Source organism: Populus alba, chromosome 10, assembly GCF_005239225.2.
Source record: "Populus alba chromosome 10, ASM523922v2, whole genome shotgun sequence".
Taxonomy (NCBI): Eukaryota; Viridiplantae; Streptophyta; class Magnoliopsida; order Malpighiales; family Salicaceae; genus Populus; species Populus alba.
This window is the reverse complement of record NC_133293.1, coordinates 12,139,713-12,165,650: the sequence shown is the minus strand read 5'-3', so window position 1 is coordinate 12,165,650 and position 25,938 is coordinate 12,139,713. Positions and strand designations below refer to the sequence as shown.

General features: G+C 32.4%; 3 protein-coding genes and 1 long non-coding RNA gene across 7 annotated transcripts; 3 read left to right on the top strand and 1 right to left on the bottom strand.

The window, feature by feature from the left end:
* Nucleotides 1-230: 230 nt before the first annotated feature.
* On the bottom strand, nt 231-1,427 carry LOC118046432 (probable calcium-binding protein CML25). The gene has a single exon (XM_035055333.2). It carries the CDS (start codon nt 1,169-1,171, stop codon nt 578-580), a length of 594 nt encoding a protein of 197 aa, XP_034911224.1. The 5' UTR covers nt 1,172-1,427; the 3' UTR covers nt 231-577.
* A 3,862-nt stretch (nt 1,428-5,289) lies between these two features.
* Nucleotides 5,290-9,201, top strand: LOC118046434 (receptor-like protein EIX2). 3 transcript variants are annotated; one of them, XM_073411717.1, is made up of 3 exons: nt 5,290-6,589; nt 6,749-8,632; nt 8,737-9,201. In XM_073411717.1, the coding sequence occupies exons 1-2, from the start codon at nt 5,644-5,646 to the stop codon at nt 8,626-8,628; spliced, it is 2,826 nt and encodes a 941-aa protein (XP_073267818.1). In that variant the 5' UTR covers nt 5,290-5,643; the 3' UTR covers nt 8,629-8,632; nt 8,737-9,201. The 3 variants fall into 3 exon arrangements, with proteins under 3 accessions (XP_073267818.1, XP_073267819.1, XP_034911226.1); XM_073411718.1 differs by having other exon boundaries at nt 5,292-6,466; XM_035055335.2 differs by having other exon boundaries at nt 5,297-8,632; nt 8,737-9,198.
* A 4,671-nt stretch (nt 9,202-13,872) lies between these two features.
* Nucleotides 13,873-16,595, top strand: LOC118046437 (uncharacterized). The gene is made up of 2 exons (XR_012170811.1): nt 13,873-16,274; nt 16,429-16,595. It is a non-coding gene; the product is annotated as an uncharacterized lncRNA (long non-coding RNA).
* Nucleotides 16,596-20,243: 3,648 nt separating this feature from the next.
* On the top strand, nt 20,244-23,745 carry LOC118046433 (receptor-like protein EIX2). Of its 2 annotated transcripts, XM_073411680.1 has the most exons (3): nt 20,445-20,626; nt 20,779-23,283; nt 23,452-23,745. In XM_073411680.1, exons 1-3 carry the CDS (start codon nt 20,564-20,566, stop codon nt 23,515-23,517), a joined length of 2,634 nt encoding a protein of 877 aa, XP_073267781.1. In that variant the 5' UTR covers nt 20,445-20,563; the 3' UTR covers nt 23,518-23,745. The 2 variants fall into 2 exon arrangements, with proteins under 2 accessions (XP_034911225.1, XP_073267781.1); XM_035055334.2 differs by having other exon boundaries at nt 20,244-23,347.
* Nucleotides 23,746-25,938: the final 2,193 nt, after the last annotated feature.

Genomic DNA, 25,938 nt, shown 5'->3' with positions numbered 1-25,938 from the left:
ATAATTTGATAGTCTTTTTATATAATCACATCAAAATTATGAAGATATTTTTTATTTTTTATTTTTTATTTAAAAACTTAGTATTTTAAACCATGACAATTTTTTTTTCTTAATGGATATTAAACCGGACTTAGATAAGCAAATTCTATGATAACAAATTCGTGAAAGAAATGTATGAGCAAACTCCATGATAACAAAACAGCAGAGCATCGACATAAATAAGCAATGAGTCAGCTTAATTCCCGTTTTATTAGAAACACTTCCACTTGCCGCTACGACCCAACAAAGCTAGCTAGCTTCCCACTTCATATCTTCTGATCTTTCATGTTTTGATGGAAGGAATAAAAAAGGAAAAGGAAAGAACAGGAGGGATTGTATTGAATGGAATATAATATTCACAAATTCGTTGATCCACCAATATGATTATCATTTTAAAAAAATAAAAACACAAATAATAAATAAATTAGAAATAGAAATAGCCTACAGATCTTGGAGTCGAAAATCAATCAGAACCCACATATCACCACCTCCACAAGACCAACCAAAATCAGTCAATCACCGCAGAAAACTCAGTCAGTTAACTCCCAATTCCTTTGAGAGCGTCCGTGGAATCCCACCTAGCACCCATCATCATCATCACCTTAAACTCCTCGAAATCAATCATCCCATCACCATCACTGTCAACCCCACTAATTATCTTCCTGCACTCAGCCATTGAACAAGGCTCCCCCAAACTGGCCATCACTTTATGCAATTCCTCAGCAGAAATCGACCCATTTCCATCAACATCATAAACAGAAAAGGCATCTTTCAGGTTTTCCATTACCTCATTTGAATCCACCCCTTGTGTGTTTAGTGCCACGAATTCTTGCAAATCAATGAACCCATCACCGTCGGCATCGAATTCTGTTATCATAGTTTGCAGCTCATCTTCGGTTGCTTCATGACCCAGGTTTGCCATGATTGAGCCCAGTTCAGCAGAGGAGATCTTGCCGTCTCCATTGACGTCGAATTTCTTAAAAACTTGCTCAAGCTCTTCAACTTGGGGTCTTAGCCTGATAGAAGGTGATTTGGATCCGCTAGTTGATGCAACTATAGCAGATGGCGAATCGACAGAGGAATCTGATTTCTTGGACTTCTTCTTGCGGTTGAAAAGGGCTTTAAACCCCATTTTTGTTTTCTTAGATTTGTGATTAAAAAAAATGAAAGAGATGCGAGGAGAAAGGATTGAAAGGGAGAAAATGCTGATGTTATTTTTAGGTATTTGAAAAGAAATGGAACGTTGAGATTTGTTGTAACTAACATAGAGAAATTTATTGGTCTGTTAAGAAAGAGAAAAGAGAGAGTTTAGGCGTGATTCATTGCTCTCGTTCCCATGCCATCTCATAAAAAGCTGTCTCGCCTCATGCCTTTATGCATGTAATGTAAAATAAGAGTGTTCAAAAAATCGGCTAAATATGTAATATTTATATTATTTCATTTTACTTGACCTGTTAAAAAGTGTGTATTGAGCATGATAATCGGTTTAAAAAAAAAAATCTAAAATATTGTATATCTCAGGTGGATTGAGATTTTTGAAACCTAATCAATCTATCTAGTTTGTATATTTATATTTTTATATTTGATAATTTATAAATTTAGTATTTATTTTTATTTTATTTTATTTCCATCCTATATTTTTATTGTTTGTATAGATTTATTTATAGTATAAAATAATAGTTGGCTTTTTTTTGTTGAAGGAGAGGTAACTAAAATTTAATCGTAAATGGTAGTTGTAATCTATCTAATTATTACTATTGAATTTATATTTTTTTTCTTCTAAGAATGTGTTTTCTGATACTAATTCATACTGCTACTTGGTGCTGGCATGTCGGGGAGGATCTCTCTGACCCGATATATCCAATTTTTGCGGTCAAGTATCCTAACAAACAAGCCAGACCCTTTAAATCATAAACGGGTTGCATTTCACATGTTGTGGTAGATTTAAATTAAGTCACCTAAAACAAATTGCTAGTCTTCATCGGAATGATAGATCTCTCTAAAAGCTAACTAAGATGAGATTTTTATCTCGCTGCAAAAAATGTTTGCCATCATATCCTAAATGTTAAAAGAAAGATTAAAACAAATATAAGATGTATAATTTAGAGTTCATGGTTGATGAAGTTCTAAAAACTTCAAGATTGAATGAGGCCTTATACGACTATATCCTGTGTTGAAGTTTGTTGGCTAGAAACTTGTTTAGAAGTGTGGTTGTGATTGTTTTTTAAAATATTTTTCGTACTGAAATGTATCAATATAATAATATTATTATTATTATAAAAAAAATATTTTTGAAATAAGCACATCAAAACAATTCAAAAAACATAAAAATTTTAATTTTTAGTAAAAAAAATAATTTTATAAAACGCGGTTTTGCATCATATTCTCATGCATTCTCCAAGAGGTAGGCTTTGTTTGGGTATGTAAAAACAAATTCCCTATAGAAATAAAGGGTCTTCCATACTTGAATTAATAAATATAAAAAGAAAAAATAACTTGTGAAAAAGGTAATAATGTGCAACAAAATAAAATATACAAGGAGAAGAAAAGGTGTGCTTGAGAGGAGCATGAGCAATTTGTTATGTGAATGAACAAAGTGTTATTGAATTGTTGAATCTCGTGGCTTTGACTTGTTTGACTTCAATGTTTTACCTTGTGTTCATATATATTTATAGATTATGATCACATCACCTTGTTTTATCCAAATAATCCAATAAGCATGTTTATTGTGTGCCGGAATTTTTTTTAATATGGTATAAAAAATTATTTTGTGTACCATATTAAAAAAAAAAAAAAGCAACCTTTTTATTGTACTGTGAACATAAAATAAGGAAAATATTTGATTGCCCCTTCCCGCAACAACACCGATACTTTCTATACGTTTTTTGTGTTTCCTTATGCCAAAGCTTTCTGGACCACTAATTTTTCTTTTGTTCAAGAAACCAAGACGTTTGATAACAATGCCGCCGCGAATGTGAATTGTGCTCCCCAGATATTTATTTTTGATAAACAAAAAAAAACTACGCGTTTGAGAATTTGGTGTCCATTCCCATTAACGACGTGACCTTGAACCGTACAAGCTGTCCCACCTGTTCATTGATTGAAGGATCGAAATTTGAGAAGACTATGTAAGTTATTTATTGAGAAATAATTTTTTTTAAGAAATAATTATTTTTTTAAGATAAATTTTTATTAATATTTGATAGTGTTGTGAAAAATAAGTTGAAAAATATTTTTCAGTATTTGATTATATTATGAAAAATAAGCTGGAAAATAACTTAGTAATGTTTTATTTTTCTTCAAGTTTATTAAAATAATAAGAAACAAATCTTACAAATTAAAACATTGAATGAAAATAAAATTGAAAAAAAAATATAATTTCATAAATTTTTCAAATAAAATAAATAATAATCAAAATAATAGATATCAAATCTAACATATAAAAAAATTTAAAAAATGATGAAATTAAAATAATAATAATTACAATTTCATAAATTATTTCAAATAAAATAAGTAATAATCAAAAGAATGGAAATTAAATTTGATAAATAAAAATTTTAAATTAAAAAATGATTAGAAAAAAGTAAATAATAATTATAAAAATAAGGATCAAAGTTAATATAAAAATCAAATTCTAAGAGATGAAATTGAAAAAAAATATTTAATACAAAAAAAAAAAAATATATATATATATATATATATAACAATAAAAATTTTAAGGAATAAATTTAATATAATCAATAAATAATATAATATTTTTAAATTTTTCATAACTTCTTGAAAGTTTTTTCTACTCAAAATATAAGGAAAATATTTTTTGAAAATCAAACTAAATTATCTTTTAACTGAAATGTATTTTTTGTTGACTAGCTTTTTAAATGATAAACAAACTCAATAAAATTTAAAAATAAAAAAAAAATACTTTTAATCAATCAAATAAACGGTGCTATGTATTTACACGCGTGGGGGGAGAGACAAGGAAACAACCTCTTATTCATCAAGTTTACGCAACCTGTTTTTGTACACAGAAGCAAAATATTCTCAAAACATTTGTTCCAGTTTTCTTGAATTGGGTAGGCATGGAAACGCTTGCTACTGTCTTTAATCTTGTGCTTCTTTTGATTGTGAATCTTGTATTCTTATTCATCAAGACTATATATAATAATTTAATTTAATTTAATTTAATTCAATTTATGTGTTTTTTTTTTTTTATTCAAGAAAACTTTATTTTTTAAAGAAGTACATTCTATTGGTCCAGATAAGCAAGTAAAACCTTAATTGTTCTAGATTTTTATAAAAAGTAAATACACTGACTCGAACTTGAGATATACTGTGTAAATCTTAAGCTTTTTATCATTATATTACGCCCCTGGGACTTAATTTGTGTGATTGTCTATTGCCAAATGCTTACTTGAAAATAAGAACACAATTAGTGTTTTGCTTCATTGGCTCATAACGTTCCTCTCATCTCTATATTATGTTTTTGTGTTAAAAAAATTGATCCGCACCAACGAAATGCGGGTATAAAACTAGTTTATATGTAAACACCAATCAAAACCATGACTTTTAGTTTCTCATTCTTGTTATTTATATATTCTAGAGAAAAAAAAATGGAAAATATATGCGAAGGACAGATTTTACAACATCAATTGAAGAACACGAGGGGTTGGTGACTTAATCATTACTACAACATCAATTGAAGAACACGAGGGGTTGGTGACTTAATCATTAACACATCAATTGAAGAAAAAATAAAATCTTAAATTCTCCGAAACAAGTAACAAGGGTCGAACCATGGAATCCAACGCTAATTTATGATCTCTTTCTTGGTTAGGATTGGAGTCCATGTTTGCATATCCAAAACCATCCATATTCAACAATCTTCACTTTGGATTGGAAGGAACCACTTGGTAGGATTTGCTCCCAACTTTGAACGGTCAATGCAGAAAAAAGTCCAAATTCAAATGGGAGTTTTTCTGTAACCATAATGTGAAGTGAATATACTAGAGGGTGAAGGAAATGCAGACAAGTCATCACAAGCAGAACAAGCCTGGAGACTTGCATTGCACGCAAAGCTAACTGGATCAGTATTGCTGTAGAAAAAATGGAAATTGTCTTAATATTAAACTTTGAATATTAGAAGTCTTTGTTCTGTGCGGAGTATTAACCATTTATAGATATGGATATTTTTTTTAAGTGACCAAGTTCCAATCATCCTGAGACCGCCACGAATTCTAAAAATAACCAAAAAGCATTTCTGATTAGGACTTGCAGCGAGACCGCCACGAATGTGACTTTTGGACTCACCAGAAATTGATACAAAAAAACCTACGCGTTTGAGAATTTGGTGTCAATTCCCATTAATGACTCGACCTTGCACAGTAAAAGTTGTCTCCCCCCTGTTCAGTGGGTGAAGGATCAAGATTAGAGAAGAACTATGTATGTAGTTCTATATCAATATCTATATATATATATATATATAGAGAGAGAGAGAGAGAGATAAGGAAACAGCCCCTTATTCATCAAGTTTATGCAACCTGTTTTTGCACACAGAAGCAAAATATTGTCAAAATATTTATTCCAGTTTTCTTGAATTGGGTGAGCATGGAAAAGCTTGCTACTGTTTTTAATCTTGTGCTTCTTTTGATTGTGAATCTTGTATTCAATGGAATTGGAGCTGATTCGAACTTGAGCTGTATCAAGAGGGAGAGAGACGCACTTCTCAAGTTCAAGCAAGGCCTCACAGATGATTCAGGCCAATTGCTTTCTTGGATTGGAGAAGACTGTTGCACATGGAAGGGAGTAAGCTGTAGCAACAGAACTGGCCATGTTGTACAGCTTGATCTACGACATCGGCAGGTTTCATTTGCAAACAAAACTACCTTGCGAGGTGAGATCAACCATTCTCTACTTAACCTGACACGTCTCGATTATCTAGACCTGAGCCTCAACAATTTCCAAGGTGCTGAAATCCCAGCTTTTCTGGGTTCTCTGAAAAATCTTAAATACCTAAACCTTTCTCATGCATCTTTCAACGGACAGGTTTCCCACCATCTTGGAAATCTTTCAAACTTGCAGTACCTTGATCTTAGCTGGAACTATGGCTTGAAAGTTGATAAACTCCAGTGGGCATCCACTCTTCCTTCTTTGAAACACTTGGACCTTTCAGGTTTGAAACTTACCGAGGCCGTCGACTGGTTAGAGTCAGTAAACATGCTTCCTTCTCTGGTAGAACTGCACGTATCCTCTTGTTCCCTTCCTCAAATTCCTCTCTTTTTGCAAACCAATTTTACATCTCTTACCGTTCTTGATCTCAGCACCAACTACTTCAATTCCTCCATCCCCCAATGGCTATTTAATTTTAGCAGAATTCAACATCTTAATCTAAGGGAGAATGGTTTCAGAGGCTCCATGTCCAGTGACATAGGTAATTTAAATCTACTTGCAGTCCTTGACCTTTCTCACAATGAACTAGAGGGTGAAATGCCAAGAACCTTGAGGAATCTATGCAATTTGCGTGAGCTTGACTTGTCTCACAACAAATTCAGTGGTGAGATTTCTCAACCTTTTGGCAGTCCAACTAGCTGCTTGCAGAACAGTTTACAGAGTTTGGTTCTTGAAACTAATAATCTCAGAGGTAGCCTTCCAGATAGTTTAGGAAGCTATAAGCATCTTGTCAACCTCAATCTTTATTCTAACGGCTTTTCAGGTCCAATCCCAGCATCAATTGGAAGACTATCAAGTTTGAAAAGATTAGACCTCTCCCATAATTACCTGAATGGTAGTGTTCCGGAAAGCGTTGGGCAGCTTTTCAATCTTGAGCTTTTGAATATCCATAACAATTCATTGAGTGGCATCGTTTCTGAACGTCACTTTTCAAAGCTCGCCTCCTTGACTACCTTGTATTTGTACCGTAACTCACTAGTTCTTGATCTTCGTCCCACTTGGGTACCTCCTTTCCAAATTCAAGAGCTTGCATTGTTTTCTTGCAAAGTTGGACCCCAATTTCCACAATGGCTCCAAACACAGAAAAATCTGTCAATATTAGAGATGTCTAACACTAGCATTTCGGATAGCATTCCGGATTGGTTTGAAAGCATTTCCTCCAATATTGTATTATTGGACTTGTCTCTTAATCAAATTGGAAAAAACTTGCCGAAGCTGAGAAAATCTTTCGATGCTTCTTCCAGATTCATTTACTTGTATTCCAACAAGTTCGAGGGTCCTCTAACTCCTTTTCCTTCAGATGTGATTGAATTAGACGTCTCCAACAACTTTCTTCGAGGCCAAATCCCCCAAGATATTGGCAACATGATGCCACGATTGACCCTGTTGCATCTATCCAACAATTCCTTAAATGGGAACATCCCAGTTTCTTTATGCAAGATGGAGGGATTACGATTTCTTGATCTCTCAGAAAATCAGTTTTCAGGAGGAATTCCTAATTGCTGGAGCAAGTTGCAGCATCTACGCGTGATGGATATGTCTAGTAACATTCTGGATGATCATATTCCAAGTTCTCTGGGTTCTCTACAGCAACTTCGATCTTTACACCTGCGAAACAATAGTTTGCAGGGAAAAGTACCTGCGTCGTTAGAGAAGCTAAAACACTTGCACATTCTTGATCTCAGTGAAAATGTGCTAAATGGTACTATTCCTCCATGGATAGGTGAAGGGCTATCTTCACTGTCAGTGCTTGATGTTCATTCCAATAGGTTTCAAGGTGAGATTCCTCAGGAACTTTGCCACCTCACTTCTCTTCGCATTTTGAGCTTGGCACGCAATGAGATGACCGGAACTATTCCCTCCTGTTTTCACAATTTTACTGCAATGATTGCAAAGGAGGTCTCAATGAAAGAACAGTGGCCATACGGTCCGACGATATTTGATGATCTTTTTGGGTTCCAGTCTGTGGTATATGTGGAGAACGTTTGGGTTTATATAAAGGGAATGCAGCTGAAATACACTAAGACACTTCCGTTTCTCTTTTCCATTGATCTTTCAAGAAACAGGTTTGTTGGAGAGATTCCAAATCAGCTTATGAATCTGTTGGGGCTACAAAACCTGAATTTATCCGGAAACAATTTTAAGGGGCAAATTCCTTGGAAGATTGGAGATTTGAGACAGTTGCAATCGCTTGATTTGTCTAGAAATCAACTTTCTGGCTTAATTCCTACAAGCCTTTCTCAATTGAATTTCCTAAGTGTCTTGAAATTGTCATTCAACAAGTTATCCGGACGCATTCCATCAGGAAGTCAGCTCCAAACTTTAGATGACAAATCCATCTACGCTGGGAACAGTGGACTTTGCGGGTTTCCACTTGACGACTGCCAAGAAGTGGCACTGCCTCCTGATGAGGGAAGACCAGAAGATGAGTTCGAAATTCTTTGGTTTTATGGCTGTATGGGAGTGGGTTTTATGACTGGATTCGTAGGAGTTTCTAGCACGCTATATTTCAAGGATTCCTGGAGGGATGCGTTGTTTCGATTAGTTGACAAAATTTACAACAAGTTCCGAGTGATGATTGTGGTAAGCAAAAACCTTCTATCAAGAAAGATTTATGGAGGCAGATTTGGAGGACATGCTTGAGAAGGTTGGTTCTTGATCTCTCTTTCTATATGTCAATATTGACTTGCCTTTGAGAAATCTTGACAACCCTGCTCATACTAACGGTATTGTAATTTCTTTTTGCTAGAGCATATATTGAAAGAAAAGTTGAATAAAGCTATGCTCAAACTCAGGGGAAGCATAGTTGTGCTGTGATCGATCTATGATGTGTGATCATGGATGGATTTGAATCCATTTTCGACATCTTGCCTCCACACTCGTGATGCCAGATGAATGTCACTGGAACGTATGTAGATTTATGTTATAGCTTACAATACCCATAATGAATAGAGAGTTACGCTGAAACTTGTTTCAGAAAGTTCAGTTATAATTGGGACTTGTAGTTAATTGTGAATGGTAACTAATAGCCAGTGCTGTTTCTTCTCTTCTTGTTCTTCATCTTCTTGTTTTTGCCCCCCCCACATTCTGTTTGGCCTTTATATCTGTTAAAAATATAGAAGAAAATAGACGAAGGCAAATCACATTCCTCGTAAATAGCTAGCTTAAATAGAAATCTTGTTCTTGAATGGTGTAGGTCGCAATCTCTTTGAATCAACAGTTAAGCGATGCCTTTTGAGATTCTATGGAATCATTGTTCACATTTCACAATGTGTTTTTTTTCATCTCTCTCTTCTTCTTCTTTTCCGCCCTTACAGAACAGAATTATAGGACAATTTAGGTTAATTTAATATGAAAGACAGAGATTAAAAGATAAGGGATCAAATTGTAAAACACAAAGAAAATTGATGACTTTTTGAACTTTGGGTGAAATTTTCATTGCAGTCCTCGTACTTTTCAAACTATAAATATTATGTCCCTTTAATTTTCAAATTTTCAAATTTTCAAAATAAAATCAATTCTAATCTGAAACTTTTTTTTTTTAAGTTTTTAATTTAGAAGAAAAGAAAAGGTTATTAGATTTCAATGATGAAGAGAAAAATCGACTTCCACATTAATTCAGGCCACAAAAATAGTTAATTATGCTGTCAATGAGTTTTATGTGGTAGAGGAGCTTTATTTATGTGTTTTTTATCTTTAAATTATTTAAAATATAGATCTAATTTCAGAAAAAAAAAATTTATTTTAGGTTGATTTTAGATATTTTATGCTTGTTTTTAAGCTTTTTAAAAGCTATTGATTGGTTTATCAAAATATTTATGGTAAAAGAAAATGAATTTTCAGGTTAAGAAAACCATCATCGTCGATTTTTTAAACACCATGGTGGGTAGAATTCGGGGAAAAGCAAACAACATGGCTCCGTTTGTTTGCAGGAAAGTGAATTCCTTTTGGAAAGTGAATTCCGGGAAAAAGTGAATTCCTGGAAAGTAAATTCCGGGAAAGTATTTTCCGATGTTTGGTAGTGTTATGAAAAAATGAACTGGATAAATATTTTTTTTACGGGTAAAGACAATTATCCATTTAATATCCCTTTAATATATATCAAATAAACATCAAGGATGATGTTATTATTATTATTATTATTATTATTATTATTATTATTATTATTTTCATTATACTATTATTATTATTATTATTATTATTATTATTATTATTATTATTATTATTATTATCATCATCATCATCATCATCATCTATATAATGGTAATGATGATGTCGTTTAACTTAATAATAATATAAAAATAAAATCCTTATCCAAGAATAAAACAAAGAATGCACCTTCCCAAGTCCCAATCCTCTTATCATTTTCTCCAAAACAACAAGAAACCTGGCAGATCTTGGAGGCTTGAGAGCCCGCTTGTCTTTGAAGCAAGCTATATCGGATTGCCAAGACGACGACGAAGACTGTCGCCCTTGGCGTCATAGGCTTTCCTCTTCTATGGCTTCTTTTTCATGGGCTTCTCTTCTCAGGATCACCATCTTTCTTCTCCTTGTTGCCGCTGCTGTTTTTGCCTTCTTCACTCTCCTTGTTGAAAAGGTTTCGATTTTTCTTCTCCCCTTTCTCTCTTTAAGCTCTCTTTTCTTTTCTGTGTCCGATGACGCGTCTTTTGATGTGGGTTTCTTTGTTTTTGCGTTGAATTGTTCAAAAAAACGATTCCTCCATGTTTTGCCTCTGTCACAGTAACCCCCCCACCGGTCTCTGTTTGGATTCCCCCCCTTGTTAAGGTTAGATGATGTTGCCGATTGTGATTGATGAAGAAAAAATGTGTTTTATGTGGGTTGATTGATTAATTTTTGGTTAGTTTTAACTGTAGCATTTGATGAGAATTGATGAAGAGGAAAACTGTTATGTGTTGAAAATTTTATGGGAAAAATATCCCAGGCAGCAGATTTATCCAAAAGAATATTAAGAAATTATGCCATAATATTTACAGATCTACTACGAAGAAGAAGAAGATAAAAACATAAAGAAAAAACAGAGGAAAAAAAATTACCTGATAATTGATTCAGGAAAATACGTTGTTCCAGAAAAATGCTTTTTGTTCCTCAGCTTCCAATTGATTTTGATGAAATAAAAGAGAAAGAGAGACTGTAGTATTTGGGCAAATGAACGGACAAAAAAAAAGGAAAGTGTTTTCCTTTCTTTAACAGAAGGAAAACACTTTCCTTTCTAGAGTGTTGCTTTTTTAAGTTTGACGGAATTGAGATTCCGTTGACTGCTTTTCCAAATAATTCTCAAACATGGAAAAATAAGGAAAATCACTTTCCTGCAAACAAACATGCTCTACGAGGGTCCACATACATGCCTTTTCAAAATGGATCAAGCATGCTAGTGTGACTTGTTAGACCCATCAACACTGGATCTTTTTCTCCTTTTTGTTTTATAAGTGATACTTTTTTTAATATATATATATATATATATATATTACTTTTTTAATTTATATTTAAGTTAATATACCTTCCCTTTGGCTTTTTCTTTTGTTTATTTAGCATCTTTTAAATAATTAGTGTTTTTTAATTATTTTGTATGTATTTAATTTTTGAAGAGGTTATTTTAATTCATCTATAATTTTTTTTTATGTTTTACATAAATGAACTTTATTTTTTAAAAAATATATTTATTTTTGTATAATATTTCTAATATGTGTAACCTTGCATGATATTTTTTTTCTTAGATTTTATCCAATCAATTTCACGTGTTTGTATATTTTTATTGTCATTTGATTAAATAAAAAAATTAATTTTAATAAAAAAATCATAAAATATAAATAGATAAATAATTTGTATTGCGATATCAAATACCTTGATCTAATTTATTTCTTAATTTTTTATAATTTCTTCTTTAGTTATCATGAATGATTTTTTCTTTATTTATTAATATAAATAGTTATTGATTTATTTAATTATATGCATGCGTTTAAATTTACACTTGAGATTTTTTATTTAAAAAAAACATAACAAAAAAGTTGTATATTCAAATTTTTTTATTGTAAAAAAATATATTCTACCAGTAGTGAAGCACGGAATAGCCAGTAAATACTAATTCTGAGTGACTTAAAATCATTGGAAAAAGAAGACATGGACATGGTCCGCTTTTAATCCTTTCCTTTTTATTTTTTAATTCTGCTCAGGCCAGGCCTGATGCACTAGGCCCATGCTTGCATGGGCATAAGAGTGAACCGGGCTTGCCTCGCAATTTCTTCTACTTCTTCTTCAATCATGTTTTTCTTTTGTTTTCACCTTTTTCCTCTTCATTTTATTTAATTCTTTGTTATTATTATATTATTTATTTTCATTTTTATTAAATTTTATGGAAATTTTTGAAATTTAATTTAAAATTTTAAATAAACTAAATATGATATAATTTTCCTTTTTGTTTAAAACACATCTATATTATTATATTAAATGTTTATTTAACAATGATAATTATTTTTAATTTTTTGTTTCCTTTAATTTCAGACATACTTTGTACTATATAAATTATAATATCAATATTTTCAGATATATTTTGTATAAAAATAATCTGATTCATAATTTCTTCACTCCATCCCTTATTTTAAATTTTAAGTAATTTTTTAATCAGTTTTTTAAAAATGTAAAAATTATTTTTTCAAATGATGGAAACCCCCCTCAAATAATATATATAGACTTAAATTTTTAACCTGTAATTTTATTTAAAAAATAAAAAAATTAGTGCATTCAACCATATTGTCATTTAAAATATAACTTGAATCAAATGTATTGATAAATTAAACATCATGTCATGCTCGAATTAAGATAAAAGGCATTGAAGATGTAGATTTAAAAATAATACTTGGATTATATACTTAATACAAATGTCTTGGCCTTTATAAGACTCCTGTATTTCTAATAATGGCTTATGTTTTATGTTTTATGTTTTCAGTTTAGTTGTGTATTTTTAACAGTATGAATATTGAAAGATTCCATCCAAGTGAGCTTTAATTGTTTAAAGTCAATCGATTATCTGTGAATATATTACATGTTAAAAACTAGTGAATATTATTACTTCACCAGGTGATGTAGACTTGAGGCTTGATTCTTGGGAGAAGAAAAGGTTTTGTGTCCGGCTATAGAAATTTAGGGTAAAATATAGTTTTTTAAAATATTTAAGAAATATTATTTTATTAATTTTTATAGATATATGATAAATAAAATCGTAGATAATTTTTTATTTTTGTTGTTGAGGATTCTTATTAAGTGAAGACATTGATAAAATATATATTATTTATTTTTTAGATTTTTTATTAAGTGAGGTACTTAAATCATTGTCCATATAATTTTTAATTTGCATGTGCTATATGCTACGGTCAGATTATTTAATGATTAAAATCAATGCATACTATCACATTGACATGTATGCTACCATGACAGTTAATAAATTAACAAATTAAAATCTCATTTCTAAATGTTTTTCAATGAATTGGACCCTCCTCATATTAGTACTAACATGATATATCATTTTAATTAAATCCTAATAAAATGATTAAGATTATTTGATATATTTTTTCACTTTAAAAATAGTTTAAATTACCTAATTTAATCCCATAACTTTTATGTTAAATGAAAAGCTTTCTCCTTAAATCTATTTTATTATGAATATTAAGAAAAATCTATAATGTATATAATCTCGCAACTCTTTTTTTTCTTATAAGAAAAAAAAAAACAGAGACTCGTTACTTAATTTAATATCAAATAATATATTGACTTGTCACCACGCGTCAAAAAATCAATATATTCGCACGTGAACCCTGTAGCTACACCAACGGACAGCACGTAGTCGTGCCCGCAAAATGGTGCATAGTACTAAAGTCACCTTCCAGAAAGTCTTTATCAAAACCATGGCTATTATAATCAACAAAACAAACGAAACGCTCTTTTACTATTCGGTGTCTCACTGTAGAATGGCATTTTGTAATTTTGGGTAAGTTTGGTTTTATGTGAAAAAGGCAGTCTGTGATTGAAGGGGAGGCTTGGGTTTTGTGGGATTCATCATCATCATTGCTGGGATATGTCCATGGCAGGTATGGTTAGTCACAGTCCTCAAGGCTGGATTGATTTTTTTGTGGCGGTTTTGAGACGTGGCTTGAATTAGATGGGAGTATTTCTTTGAGTTTCTACATTATGATTACAATTTGTCAGCCATATTGCTGGAATGCGCGCAATTTCAGTGTCAAAATAGCAGTGTTGGGGGATTTTCAGAGCTTTGTTAGCTGGGTTAACAGGCTTTTGGTTTTTCCTTTTTTTATTTATTTATTTGGATTTGGCTATCCAGTGTTGAGATTGATGAGATAAATTGATGGGTGATCGTGTTGGTTTGATTTGGAAGGTTTCATCTCTCTCATTTGACGTTCTTGCTTGGATGAATGTATATTTAAATATTATGGTTAGCTTCTTCTTCTTCTTCTTTTGTTTCCAGTGCTTTCTCTTACACATAAAAAAATCCATGGCTAGCAGATTTTTCAATTGGTTTGAACCCTTTTATAGGGAATTGTTTGATTTCCTTTTTTATTTTGTTTTAGCATATCTTTTTTTCATCTATTCTATTTCTTTTATCTATCTGTTTTGAAGGATTTGTTTGTGCTGAGTTGTTTCTCTTGGGAATGTGCCATCTGCAGCAACTCTTGCATTATAGGTTTTAAATATTGCCTATGTTACTTATCATCAACCTTTAATTGACATGTGTTCAAGTTGTCATTTTTTACGAGTCTTTCCATTTGTATGTTGCTCGATCACCAACTGTGTGATGATTGTGCATTTAATGTGAAGATTATCTTCAATGGTCAAGGGTGTTGGTAGATACTGATTTGATATTTAGTTTGATTACAACACTGTGTTTGGTTCGTGGATGACTCTGTTTCCTGTTATGTGTAGGAACTATGCCAAACAACAAATAGTTCTTCAAATAACAATGAGTTTCTGGTTCACATTTGACTAAACCAATTTTAACTTCTCCACTCATGTGGAATTGGTTTAGGAATTCTAATGTAATAATGATTCTTGGCTCTTTTTTTTTGTGTGTGCACGTGTTTGCTTTACAGATTTCTTTTATGTTTCACAGTGTTTAATGGAATTCCAAGTATTATTCACTGGTATAAATCAATGTCTTCCAGAGTGTTTTTGGCTTTTGGTCCGTCTGGATTCTTTTAAAGTATCTCCCACTGGTTTGGAACTAGGTGAATCTCTCTTATCAATTAATTGAAATTTCTTCCCCTTTTCCTTTTTCCTTACTGTCACAGGTGTATGTTCTAGGGTTAGGAACTTTTGATTCTTTCTTTGAATGTCTTTGTGTGTAAAGTTTGTCTTTTGTTTATCTTCTCTGGTGTGTTTGGGCTTGTTTTCCCGACTTTCTTTTTTCCTTAACAGCGTTTTTTTTTCCAGTGCTTTCTTTGCAAATAATGTGCTGCTTGATATGTTAAGAAATCGATACTCGAGAATTGATGAGCTTGAACAGGAGGTTATGGACAGGCCAAAGAAAGTTTTTCAGATGAGGGGATGAAATTGCAGAATAATTTACTTATTTAGCTCAAACGATGAAGTCCATGATTGCCTATAAAGAAAGGGAATTGAAATGGAATCAGTAGACGAGTAATGAGTTTCTTGCTACAGCTAAGAACATATAGAAGCATGTTGGAGAGTTGCGAAGGCAGGTTAGGACAAAAACAGAAACAGAAACAGTAACAGATAAAACAGAGTCAGCACACAGTTTTAGCATGAAAGTTGTGCTGCCATTGCCATTAATTAAAAGATAATAAGAAGCTGAAGACTGACAAAGAAAAGTAGAGGGAAGAACTTATGTACAAAGTGGAATGTCTTGAGAATCTTGGTCAGATTAGTTACATTTTTAAGGAATTAATGGTATAAGTTGAAGTGGGAAGGGCATTGCAAGTTGAATTACTTCAAAAAACTGAATTGAATGCCGTGAAAATCTGAAAGCAAGAAATAAAAACTGTTCTGAGATGTTTTATCACTACTGTTTTTTGGGAAAATGTTTGTGTTTTTAATTTGTTTATCTCCGAACTCAGGTTTTACATTGGTTTTTCTGCTTTCGCCACCTTCCCTGCTTATTGTTAGCTAATTTGGTTACTGAGATCACTTTTTTTTCCCAATCGTCCTCATCACTCCGAGTAAAGGAGCCAGCTCTGGTGCATCTTCAATTGGAAAACCTTTATACATCCAGATACCGTGGATTTGAAAGGCAAAACATATGAGTATGTTCTGTTTAATGTTCTATTACATGTTATTCAAATATTAGGAGAATTAGCCAAGTAGGAACTTTATAGATATTGTGATCACAACTTACATAAAGTCCATATGAACTCAGAGAAGCATGCAATAATAATTTTCTACATGGCTTAATTGTAGGCTGCTGAGAATAAACGCTGGAAGATTTTAGATGGAAGACCTATACCGAAATTTAGGTCCCCTTCAATGTGATGGTCCTGGTGCTGATTCTAATGCTCTAACTCTTTGTGTTGAAGACCAGGATTACATGGGTCTGATCAAGAAACGGCAAGAATACCTTGACAGGGTGCTCAGTTTCTATTCTCTCAATTATGTGTTTCACGTTTAAATATTTTCTCAATATTTTGGATTATTTTCTTTCCCTTTGCAAATGGATGGTCATTTTCCTTGCTCAGCCTATGAAGGTTGTATACCATCAGATTAGTTTTTTGCGTTCACATTGCAGCTTTGTTTCTGCCCCTTCAACATGGTGGCAGTCTAAGCTTTTAAATTAAGAAGTCCATAAATAATGGTATTTTTTTTTAGTTGAACAAAATCAATTTCGAATTAATATTGGCCATAAATTGATTGTCAAGTCATTCCCATGATTTCTAATGGTGATTCTCTGATAGAAATCCAGTGATGCTTGGTTCCCTCAAGACCAATTGCTTAGAAATATACAAATGATAACAATAACCTGTCACAACCCTCTCTCATATAAAGTCAAGAAAATCTTGATAATTTGAAAGACCTAGACATTTGCTCTTACGCAAATATTCCCCCACTTTGCTCTCACATCCAATTCTAATCAACCTTATGGTTATTTAAACATAAGCTTTCTTTGTAGTTGCGGTTGGAAACTATCAATAATGTGTAGAAACCAGCACCTCTGCGATGTGTGTAAATCATGCTAATTACCCTTGCCCGTAATTGTTGTGCCAAGTGTGGTAATGTTTTTGGTTGTGATAGAACTAGCATGCAAGCTACGATTCTTTACCATATGATTCCGGGTGACTTATTGAGTGCCATGGATTTAAAAAATGAAGGCATTGTATCAATTTGAAGGGTTACGCCTATTAATGGAACTTAGATCAAAATTCTGAAACTATTCCAAAATCTTGCTGCATCCTTAAGACATATTTTAAAGTAAGTGACATATATAATATAGTTTTTGCACTTGATATGCGTGTATATGTAAGTCTTGAATTGTCAAATAATCATTTTTACCTTAAAAATTGGCTGGCTGTAGTTGAGTTGTTGATGATTGGATCTGCCACTTTAACACTGTTATTTGTTTTTTTATGAACTTCCATTTGTGATACTCTATGTTTGCAGACACATGTAATTAATTTAAATTTGTATATTGATAATTTGGAAGATTGGGGACGTTTAATTTGCAGGAAAAAAAAAAAGGAGCATAAATTTCTCCACTCCTTTCTCCAATTGGAGTGCCTATGATATGTGCAAGGGCCTGGGCGTATTAGAACCAGTACTACTGCCTAATTGTATCTTTTGTCAAAAAGAATAAAAGTTAGGCACCAAAGTCACAACCATTTGAAACTTTCAAATAATTAGTACTTCCATAAAGCAAGTTGTAATGTACACATGTAGGGAAGACATGCCAAGACAATCGTCGATAGTGGTATATTTTGATTTTTCACTTTACAATTTATTTATTAAATGATTGTATTTGTATTTGTATTTGTATCTATCGATGTGGTACACAACTATAATATTTTGAATTTAATTTAATTTGTGTGATTGTCTATGATCACTACCACAACGAAATGCGGGTATAAAACTAGTTAATATATAAACACCAATCAAAATCAAGACTTTTAGTTTCTTGTTATATATATATATATATATTCTAGAGAGAAAAAATGGAAAATATATGCGAAGGACAAATTTACTGCTCCAGTCATATACTCTTACATTCTATAACTAATAGCCTTGTGGATTGGTGATTTAGGTTTTTATTTTTGTGTTTTAAAAATATTTTAAAAAAAATTTCAAATTTTTTTAATTTTTTTTTAGTGTTTTTATATCATTTTGATATATTGATGTCAAAAATAATTTTTAAAAAATAAAAAAAATATTATTTTGATATATTTTCTGACTAAAAAACACTTTGAAAAACAACCATAATTATATTTCCAAACATGCTTTTAATCATTACCATATCATCTGAAGAAAAAAAAATCATAAATTCTCCTAAACAAGTAACAAGGGTCAAACCATGGAACCCAAAGCCAATTTGAGCTCTCTTTCTTGGTTAGGATCGGAGAATCTGGAGCCCATGTTTGTATCTCCAAAACCATCCATATTCAACAGTCTTCACTTTGGATTGGAAGGAACCACTTGCTAGGATTTGCTCCCAACTTTGAACAATCAATGCAGAAAAAGTCCAAATTCAAATTGGAGTTTCTCTGTAAACATGATGTCAAGTGAATATACAACAGGGCGAAGGAAATGCAGACGAGTCATCACAACACAACAATCTTGGAAAATTACATTGCACGCGAAGCTAAGTGGAGAAGTATTATTGTAGAAAAAATGGAAAATGTCTTAATAATGACTTTGAATATTAGAAGTCTTTGGTCTGTGCCGTGTATTAACAATTTATAGATATATTCTTAAGTGGCCAAGTTCCAATCACCCTCAGACCACCACAGGCGGAGACATGGCAGAGGCTGGAATGGGCTTTAACCTAGGTTAAGATTTTATTAATATTTTTTGACTAGTTTTTATGTAAAATATTTTGTAATTTTAATTAAATTATCAAAAAATTCTGAAAATTTGTGTGGAGCCTTCCAATATAATGCTATACTTGGATAAAATTTCAGAATTTTTGGAGAATTTAGAAGTTTGATGAAAAATCAACAATTTGACCAGTTTTACGTTATTGGACGTAATTTTCAATCCGACCATCAGATCGAGCTGAAATTTTACGAGGGATCTTAAAATATATTGAATAAAATTTAGTTAAAATTTTAGAATGAACGGAGTTTGGTAGTGCTAACAAAAAAAAACTGTCAAATAAAAACAAAATGACTCATTAAGATTAAAGTGGTTATTTGCTATTAAAAAATAAAACAAATTGGCTCCTCTTTCCTTTTATATGTTACTGACTGGGCAGAAGCAGAATGAAGAAAAGACGAGAGAAAAATATAAAAAAATAAGGGAAAAACATAAAAAAAAATCCAAGGAAAAATAAATAAAAATGAGAGAATAACCTTGTAAACTTACAAAGTCCAACTTATAAAACACTAATTTAGGGAAGAAATCAAGTGAAGGAAGGAGGAATTGAAAGAGAAAAAAAAAATTAATTACTTTGTTTTCCGGCTGACATGAGATTGTTATTTTATCCTGGTTAAGGGGTTATTACAATATCAATTCAGATTCGATTATAAAAGAATTATATTTCACAAAACATCTAAGTATGTAACTTCAATAGTAAATTTATTTTTTAATATTTTGGATAATGTATTTGAATTAAAATTTTATTTTAACTTTAAAAAATTCATGTACATTAATTAATAACCAATCTTAAAAAATATTTATATATTTATTTAATAACCCAGAATAAAAAAAATTACATTGCACAGGGCGAAGGAAATGCAGACGAGTCATCACAACAGGGCGAAGGAAATGCAGACGAGTCATCACATGATGTCAAGGGAATATACAGCAGGGCGAAGGAAATGCAGACGAGTCATCACAACACAACAATCTTGGAAAATTACATTGCACGCGAAGCTAAGTGGAGAAGTATTATTGTAGAAAAAATGGAAAATGTCTTAATAATGACTTTGAATATTAGAAGTCTTTGGTCTGTGCCGTGTATTAACAATTTAATAATGACTTTGAATATTAGAAGTCTTTGATCAAAATTAGAGAAGATGTATGTATATCTATATATATATATGTATATATATATGGAGAGAGAGAAGGAAACAACCTATTATTCATCAAGTTTATGCAATCTGTTTTTGCATACAGAAGCAAAATATTCACAAAATATTCATTCCAGTTTTCTTGAATTGGGCAGGCATGGAAACGCTTGCTACTGTTTTTAAGCTTGTGCTTCTTTTGATTGTGAATCTTGTATTCAATGGAATTGGAGCTGATTCGAACATGAGCTGTATCAAGAGCGAGAGAGATGCCCTTCTCAAGTTCAAGCAAGGCCTCACAGATGATTCGGGCCAATTGCTTTCTTGGATTGGAGAAGACTGTTGCACATGGAAGGGAGTAAGCTGTAGCAACAGAGCTGGCCATGTTGTACAGCTTGATCTACGAAATCGGCAGGTTTCATTTGCAAACAAAACTACCTTGCAAGGTGAGATCAACCATTCTCTACTTAACTTGACACGTCTCGATTATCTAGACCTGAGCCTCAACAATTTCCAAGGTGCTGAAATCCCAGCTTTTCTAGGTTCTCTGAAAAATCTTAAATACCTAAACCTTTCTCATGCATCTTTCAACGGACAGGTTTCCCACCATCTTGGAAATCTTTCAAACTTGCAGTACCTTGATCTTAGCTGGAACTATGGCTTGAAAGTTGATAAACTCCAGTGGGCATCCACTCTTCCTTCTTTGAAACACTTGGACCTTTCAGGTTTGAAACTTTCAGAGGCCATCGACTGGTTAGAGTCGGTAAACATGCTTCCTTCTCTAGTAGAACTGCACCTATCCTCTTGTTCCCTTCCTCAAATTCCTCTCTTTTTGCAAACCAATTTTACATCTCTTACCGTTCTTGATCTCAGCACCAACTACTTCAATTCCTCCATCCCCCAATGGCTATTTAATTTTAGCAGAATTCAACATCTTAATCTAAGGGAGAATGGTTTCAGAGGCTCCATGTCCAGTGACATAGGTAATTTAAATCTACTTGCAGTCCTTGACCTTTCTCACAATGAACTAGAGGGTGAAATGCCAAGAACCTTGAGGAATCTATGCAATTTGCGTGAGCTTGACTTGTCTCACAACAAATTCAGTGGTGAGATTTCTCAACCTTTTGGCAGTCCAACTAGCTGCTTGCAGAACAGTTTACAGAGTTTGGTTCTTGAAACTAATAATCTCAGAGGTAGCCTTCCAGATAGTTTAGGAAGCTATAAGCATCTTGTCAACCTCAATCTTTATTCTAACGCCTTTTCAGGTCCAATCCCAGCATCAATTGGAAGACTATCAAGTTTGAAAAGATTAGACCTCTCCCATAATTACCTGAATGGTAGTGTTCCGGAAAGCGTTGGGCAGCTTTTCAATCTTGAGCTTTTGAATATCCATAACAATTCATTGAGTGGCATAGTTTCTGAACGTCACTTTTCAAAGCTCGCCTCCTTGACTACCTTGTATTTGTACCGTAACTCACTAGTTCTTGATCTTCGTCCCACTTGGGTACCTCCTTTCCAAATTCGAGAGCTTGCATTGTTTTCTTGCAAAGTTGGACCCCAATTTCCACAATGGCTCCAAACACAGAAAAATCTGTCAATATTAGCGATGTCCAACACTAGCATTTCGGATAGAATTCCGGATTGGTTTGAAAGCATTTCCTCCAGTATTGTATTATTGGACTTGTCTCGTAATCAAATTGGAAAAAACTTGCCGAAGCTGAGAAATTCTTTCGATGCTTCTTCCAGATTCATATACTTGTATTCCAACAAGTTCGAGGGTCCTCTGACTCCTTTTCCTTCAGAAGTGATTGAATTAGACGTCTCCAACAACTTTCTCCAAGGCCAAATCCCCCAAGATATTGGCAGCATGATGCCAGGATTGACCTTGTTCCATCTATCCAACAATTCCTTAAATGGGAACATCCCAGTTTCTTTATGCAAGATGGGGGGATTACGATTTCTTGATCTCTCAGAAAATCAGTTTTCAGGAGGAATTCCTAATTGCTGGAGCAAGTTGCAGCATCTACGCGTGATGGATCTGTCTAGTAACATTCTGGATGATCATATTCCAAGTTCTCTGGGTTCTCTACAGCAACTTCGATCTTTACACCTGCAAAACAATAGTTTGCAGGGAAAAGTACCTGCGTCGTTAGAGAAGCTAAAACACTTGCACATTCTTGATCTCAGTGAAAATGTGCTAAATGGTACTATTCCTCCATGGATAGGTGAAGGGCTATCTTCACTGTCAGTGCTTGATGTTCATTCCAATAGGTTTCAAGGTGAGATTCCTCAGGAACTTTGCCACCTCACTTCTCTTCGCATTTTGAGCTTGGCACGCAATGAGATGACCGGAACTATTCCCTCCTGTTTTCACAATTTTACTGCAATGATTGCAAAGGAGGTCTCAATGAAAGAACAGTGGCCATACGGTCCTAGGATATTTGATGATATTTATGGGTTTCAGTCTGTGGTATATGAGGAGACCGTTTTGGTTTATATAAAGGGAATGCAGCGGAAATACACTACGACACTTCCGTTTCTCTTTTCCATTGATCTTTCAAGAAACAGGTTTGTTGGAGAGATTCCAAATCAGCTTATGAATCTGTTGGGGCTACCAAACCTGAATTTATCCGGAAACAATTTTAAGGGGCAAATTCCTTCGAAGATTGGAGATTTGAGACAGTTGCAATCGCTTGATTTGTCTAAAAATCAACTTTCTGGCTTAATTCCTACGAGCCTTTCTCAATTGAATTTCCTAAGTGTCTTGAACTTGTCATTTAACAAGCTATCCGGACGCATTCCATCAGGAAATCAGCTCCAAACTTTAGATGACAAATCCATCTACGCTGGGAACAGTGGACTTTGCGGGTTTCCACTTGACGACTGCCAAGAAGGGGCACTGCCTCCTGATGAGGGAAGACCAGAAGATGAGGGAAGACCAGAAGATGAGTTCGAAATGCTGTGGTTTTATGGCGGTATGGGAGTGGGTTTTATGACTGGATTCGTAGGAGTTTCTAGCACGCTATATTTCAAGGATTCCTGGAGGGATGCGTTGTTTCGATTAGTTGACAAAATTTACAACAAGTTCCGAGTGATGATTGTGGTAAGCAAAAACCATCTATCAAGAAAGATTTATGGAGGCAGATTTGGAGGACATGCTTGAGAAGGTTGGTTCTTGATCTCTCTTTCTATATGTCAATATTGACTTGCGTTTGAGAAATCTTGACAACCCTGCTCATACTAACGGTATTGTAATTTCTTTTTGCTACAGCATATATTGAAAGAAAAGTTGAATAAAGCTATGCTCAAACTCAGGGGAAGCATAGTTGTGCTGTGATCGATCTATGATGTCTGATCATGGATGGATTTGAATCCATATTCGACATCTTGCCTCCACACTCGTGATGCCATATGAATGTCACTGGAACGTATGTAGATTTATGTTACAGCTTACAATACCCATAATGAATAGAGAGTTTCACTGAAACTTGTTTGAGAAAGTTCAGTTATAATTGGGACTTGGAGTCAATTGTGATTGGTAACTAATAGCCAGTGCTGTTTCTTCTCTTCTTGTTCTTCATCTTCTTGTTTTTCCCCCCCCACATTCTGTTTGGCCTTTATATCTGTTAAAAATAGAAGAAAATAGACGAAGGCAAATCACATTCCTCGTAAATAGCTAGCTTAAATAGAAATCTAATTCTTGAATGGTGTAGGTCGCAATCTCTTTGAATCAACAGTTAAGCGATGCCTTTTGAGATTCTATGGAATCATTGTTCACATTTCACAATGTGTTTTTTTTCATCTCTCTCTTCTTCGTTTTTTCCGCCCTTACAGAACAGAATTATAGGACAATTTAGGTTAATTTAATATGAAAGACAGAGATTAAAAGATAAGGGATTAAATTGTAAAACACAAAGAAAATTGATGACTTTTTGAACTTTGGGTGAAATTTTCATTGCAGTCCTCATACGTTTCAAACTATAAATATTATGTCCCTTCAATTTTCAAATTTAAAAAAAAAAGCAACCTTTTTATTGTATTGTGAACATAAAATAAGGAAAATATTTGATTGCCCCTTCCCGGAACAACACCGATACTTTCTATACGTTTTCTGTGTTTCCTTATGCCAAAGCTTTCTGGACCACTAAATTTTCTTTTGTTCAAGAAACCAAGACGTTTGATAACAATGCCGCCGCGAATGTGAATTGTGCTCCCCAGATATTGATTTTTGAAAAAAAAACTACGCGTTTGAGAATTTGGTGTCCATTCCCATTAACGACGTGACCTTGAACCGTACAAGCTGTCCCACCTGTTCATTGATTGAAGGATCGAAATTTGAGAAGAATATGTAAGTTTATTTATTGAGAAATAATTTTTGTTAAGAAATAATTATTTTTTAAGATAAATTTTTTAAAACTAAATTTTTATTAATATTTGATAGTATTATAAAAAATAAGTTGAAAAATATTTTTTAATATTTTATTATATTATAAATAATAAGCTGGAAAATAACTTATTAATATTTTATTTTCTTAAAGTTTATTAAAATAATAAGAAACAAATCTTACAAATTAAAACATTAAATAAAAATAAAAATAAAAAAATATATAATTTCATAAATTTCTCAAATAAAATAAATAATAATTAAAATAATAGATATCAAATCTAACAGATAAAAAAAATTAAAAAATGATGAAATTAAAATAAAAATAATTAAAATTTCATAAATTATTTCAAATAAAATAAGTAATAATCAAAAAATAAAAATTTTAAATTAAAAAATGATAAGAGAAAAGTAAATAATAATTATAAAAATAAGGATCAAAGTTAATATAAAAAATCAAATTCTAAGAGATGGAATTGAAAAAAAAAATATTCAATACAAAAAAAAATATATATATATATATATATATAACAATAAAAAATTTGAGAAATAAATTTAATATAATCAGTAAATAATATAATATTTTTAAATTTTTTATAAATTTTAAAAAGTGTTTTCTACTCAAAATATAAAGAAAACACTTTCTTAAAAATTAAACTAAATTATTTTTTAACTAAAAAATATTTTTTGTTGACTAATTTTTTAAATGACAAAAATGCACAATAAAATTTGAAAATAAAAAAAATTACTTTTAATCAATCAAATAAACGGTGCTATGTATTTACACGCGTGGGGGGAGAAACAAGGAAACAACCTCTTATTCCTCAAGTTTACGCAACCTGTTTTTGTACACAGAAGCAAAATATTCTCAAAATATTTGTTCCAGTTTTCTTGAATTGGGTAGGCATGGAAACGCTTGCTACTGTCTTTAATCTTGTGCTTCTTTTGATTGTGAATCCTGTATTCTTATTCATCAAGACTATATATAATAATTTAATTTAATTTAATTTAATTTATGTGATTTTTTTTTTAATTCAAGAAAACTCCACCTCCTAAAAAGTACGGGTCTAAATAAAACGAGTAAAACCTTGGTTGTTCCAGGTTTTCACAAGAAATATATGTTCTAACTCGAACTCGAGACCTATTATGTAAATTTCAAACTTTTTATCATTACACCACGTCACTTGAGGACTTAATTTGTGTGATTGTCTATTGCCAAATGCTTACTTGAAAATAAGAACACAATTAGTGTTTTGCTTCTTTGGCTCATAACGTTCCTCTCATCTCTATATTATGTTTTTGTGTTAAAAAAATTGATCCGCGCCACAACGAAATGCGGGTATAAAACTAGTTATTATGTAAACACCAATCAAA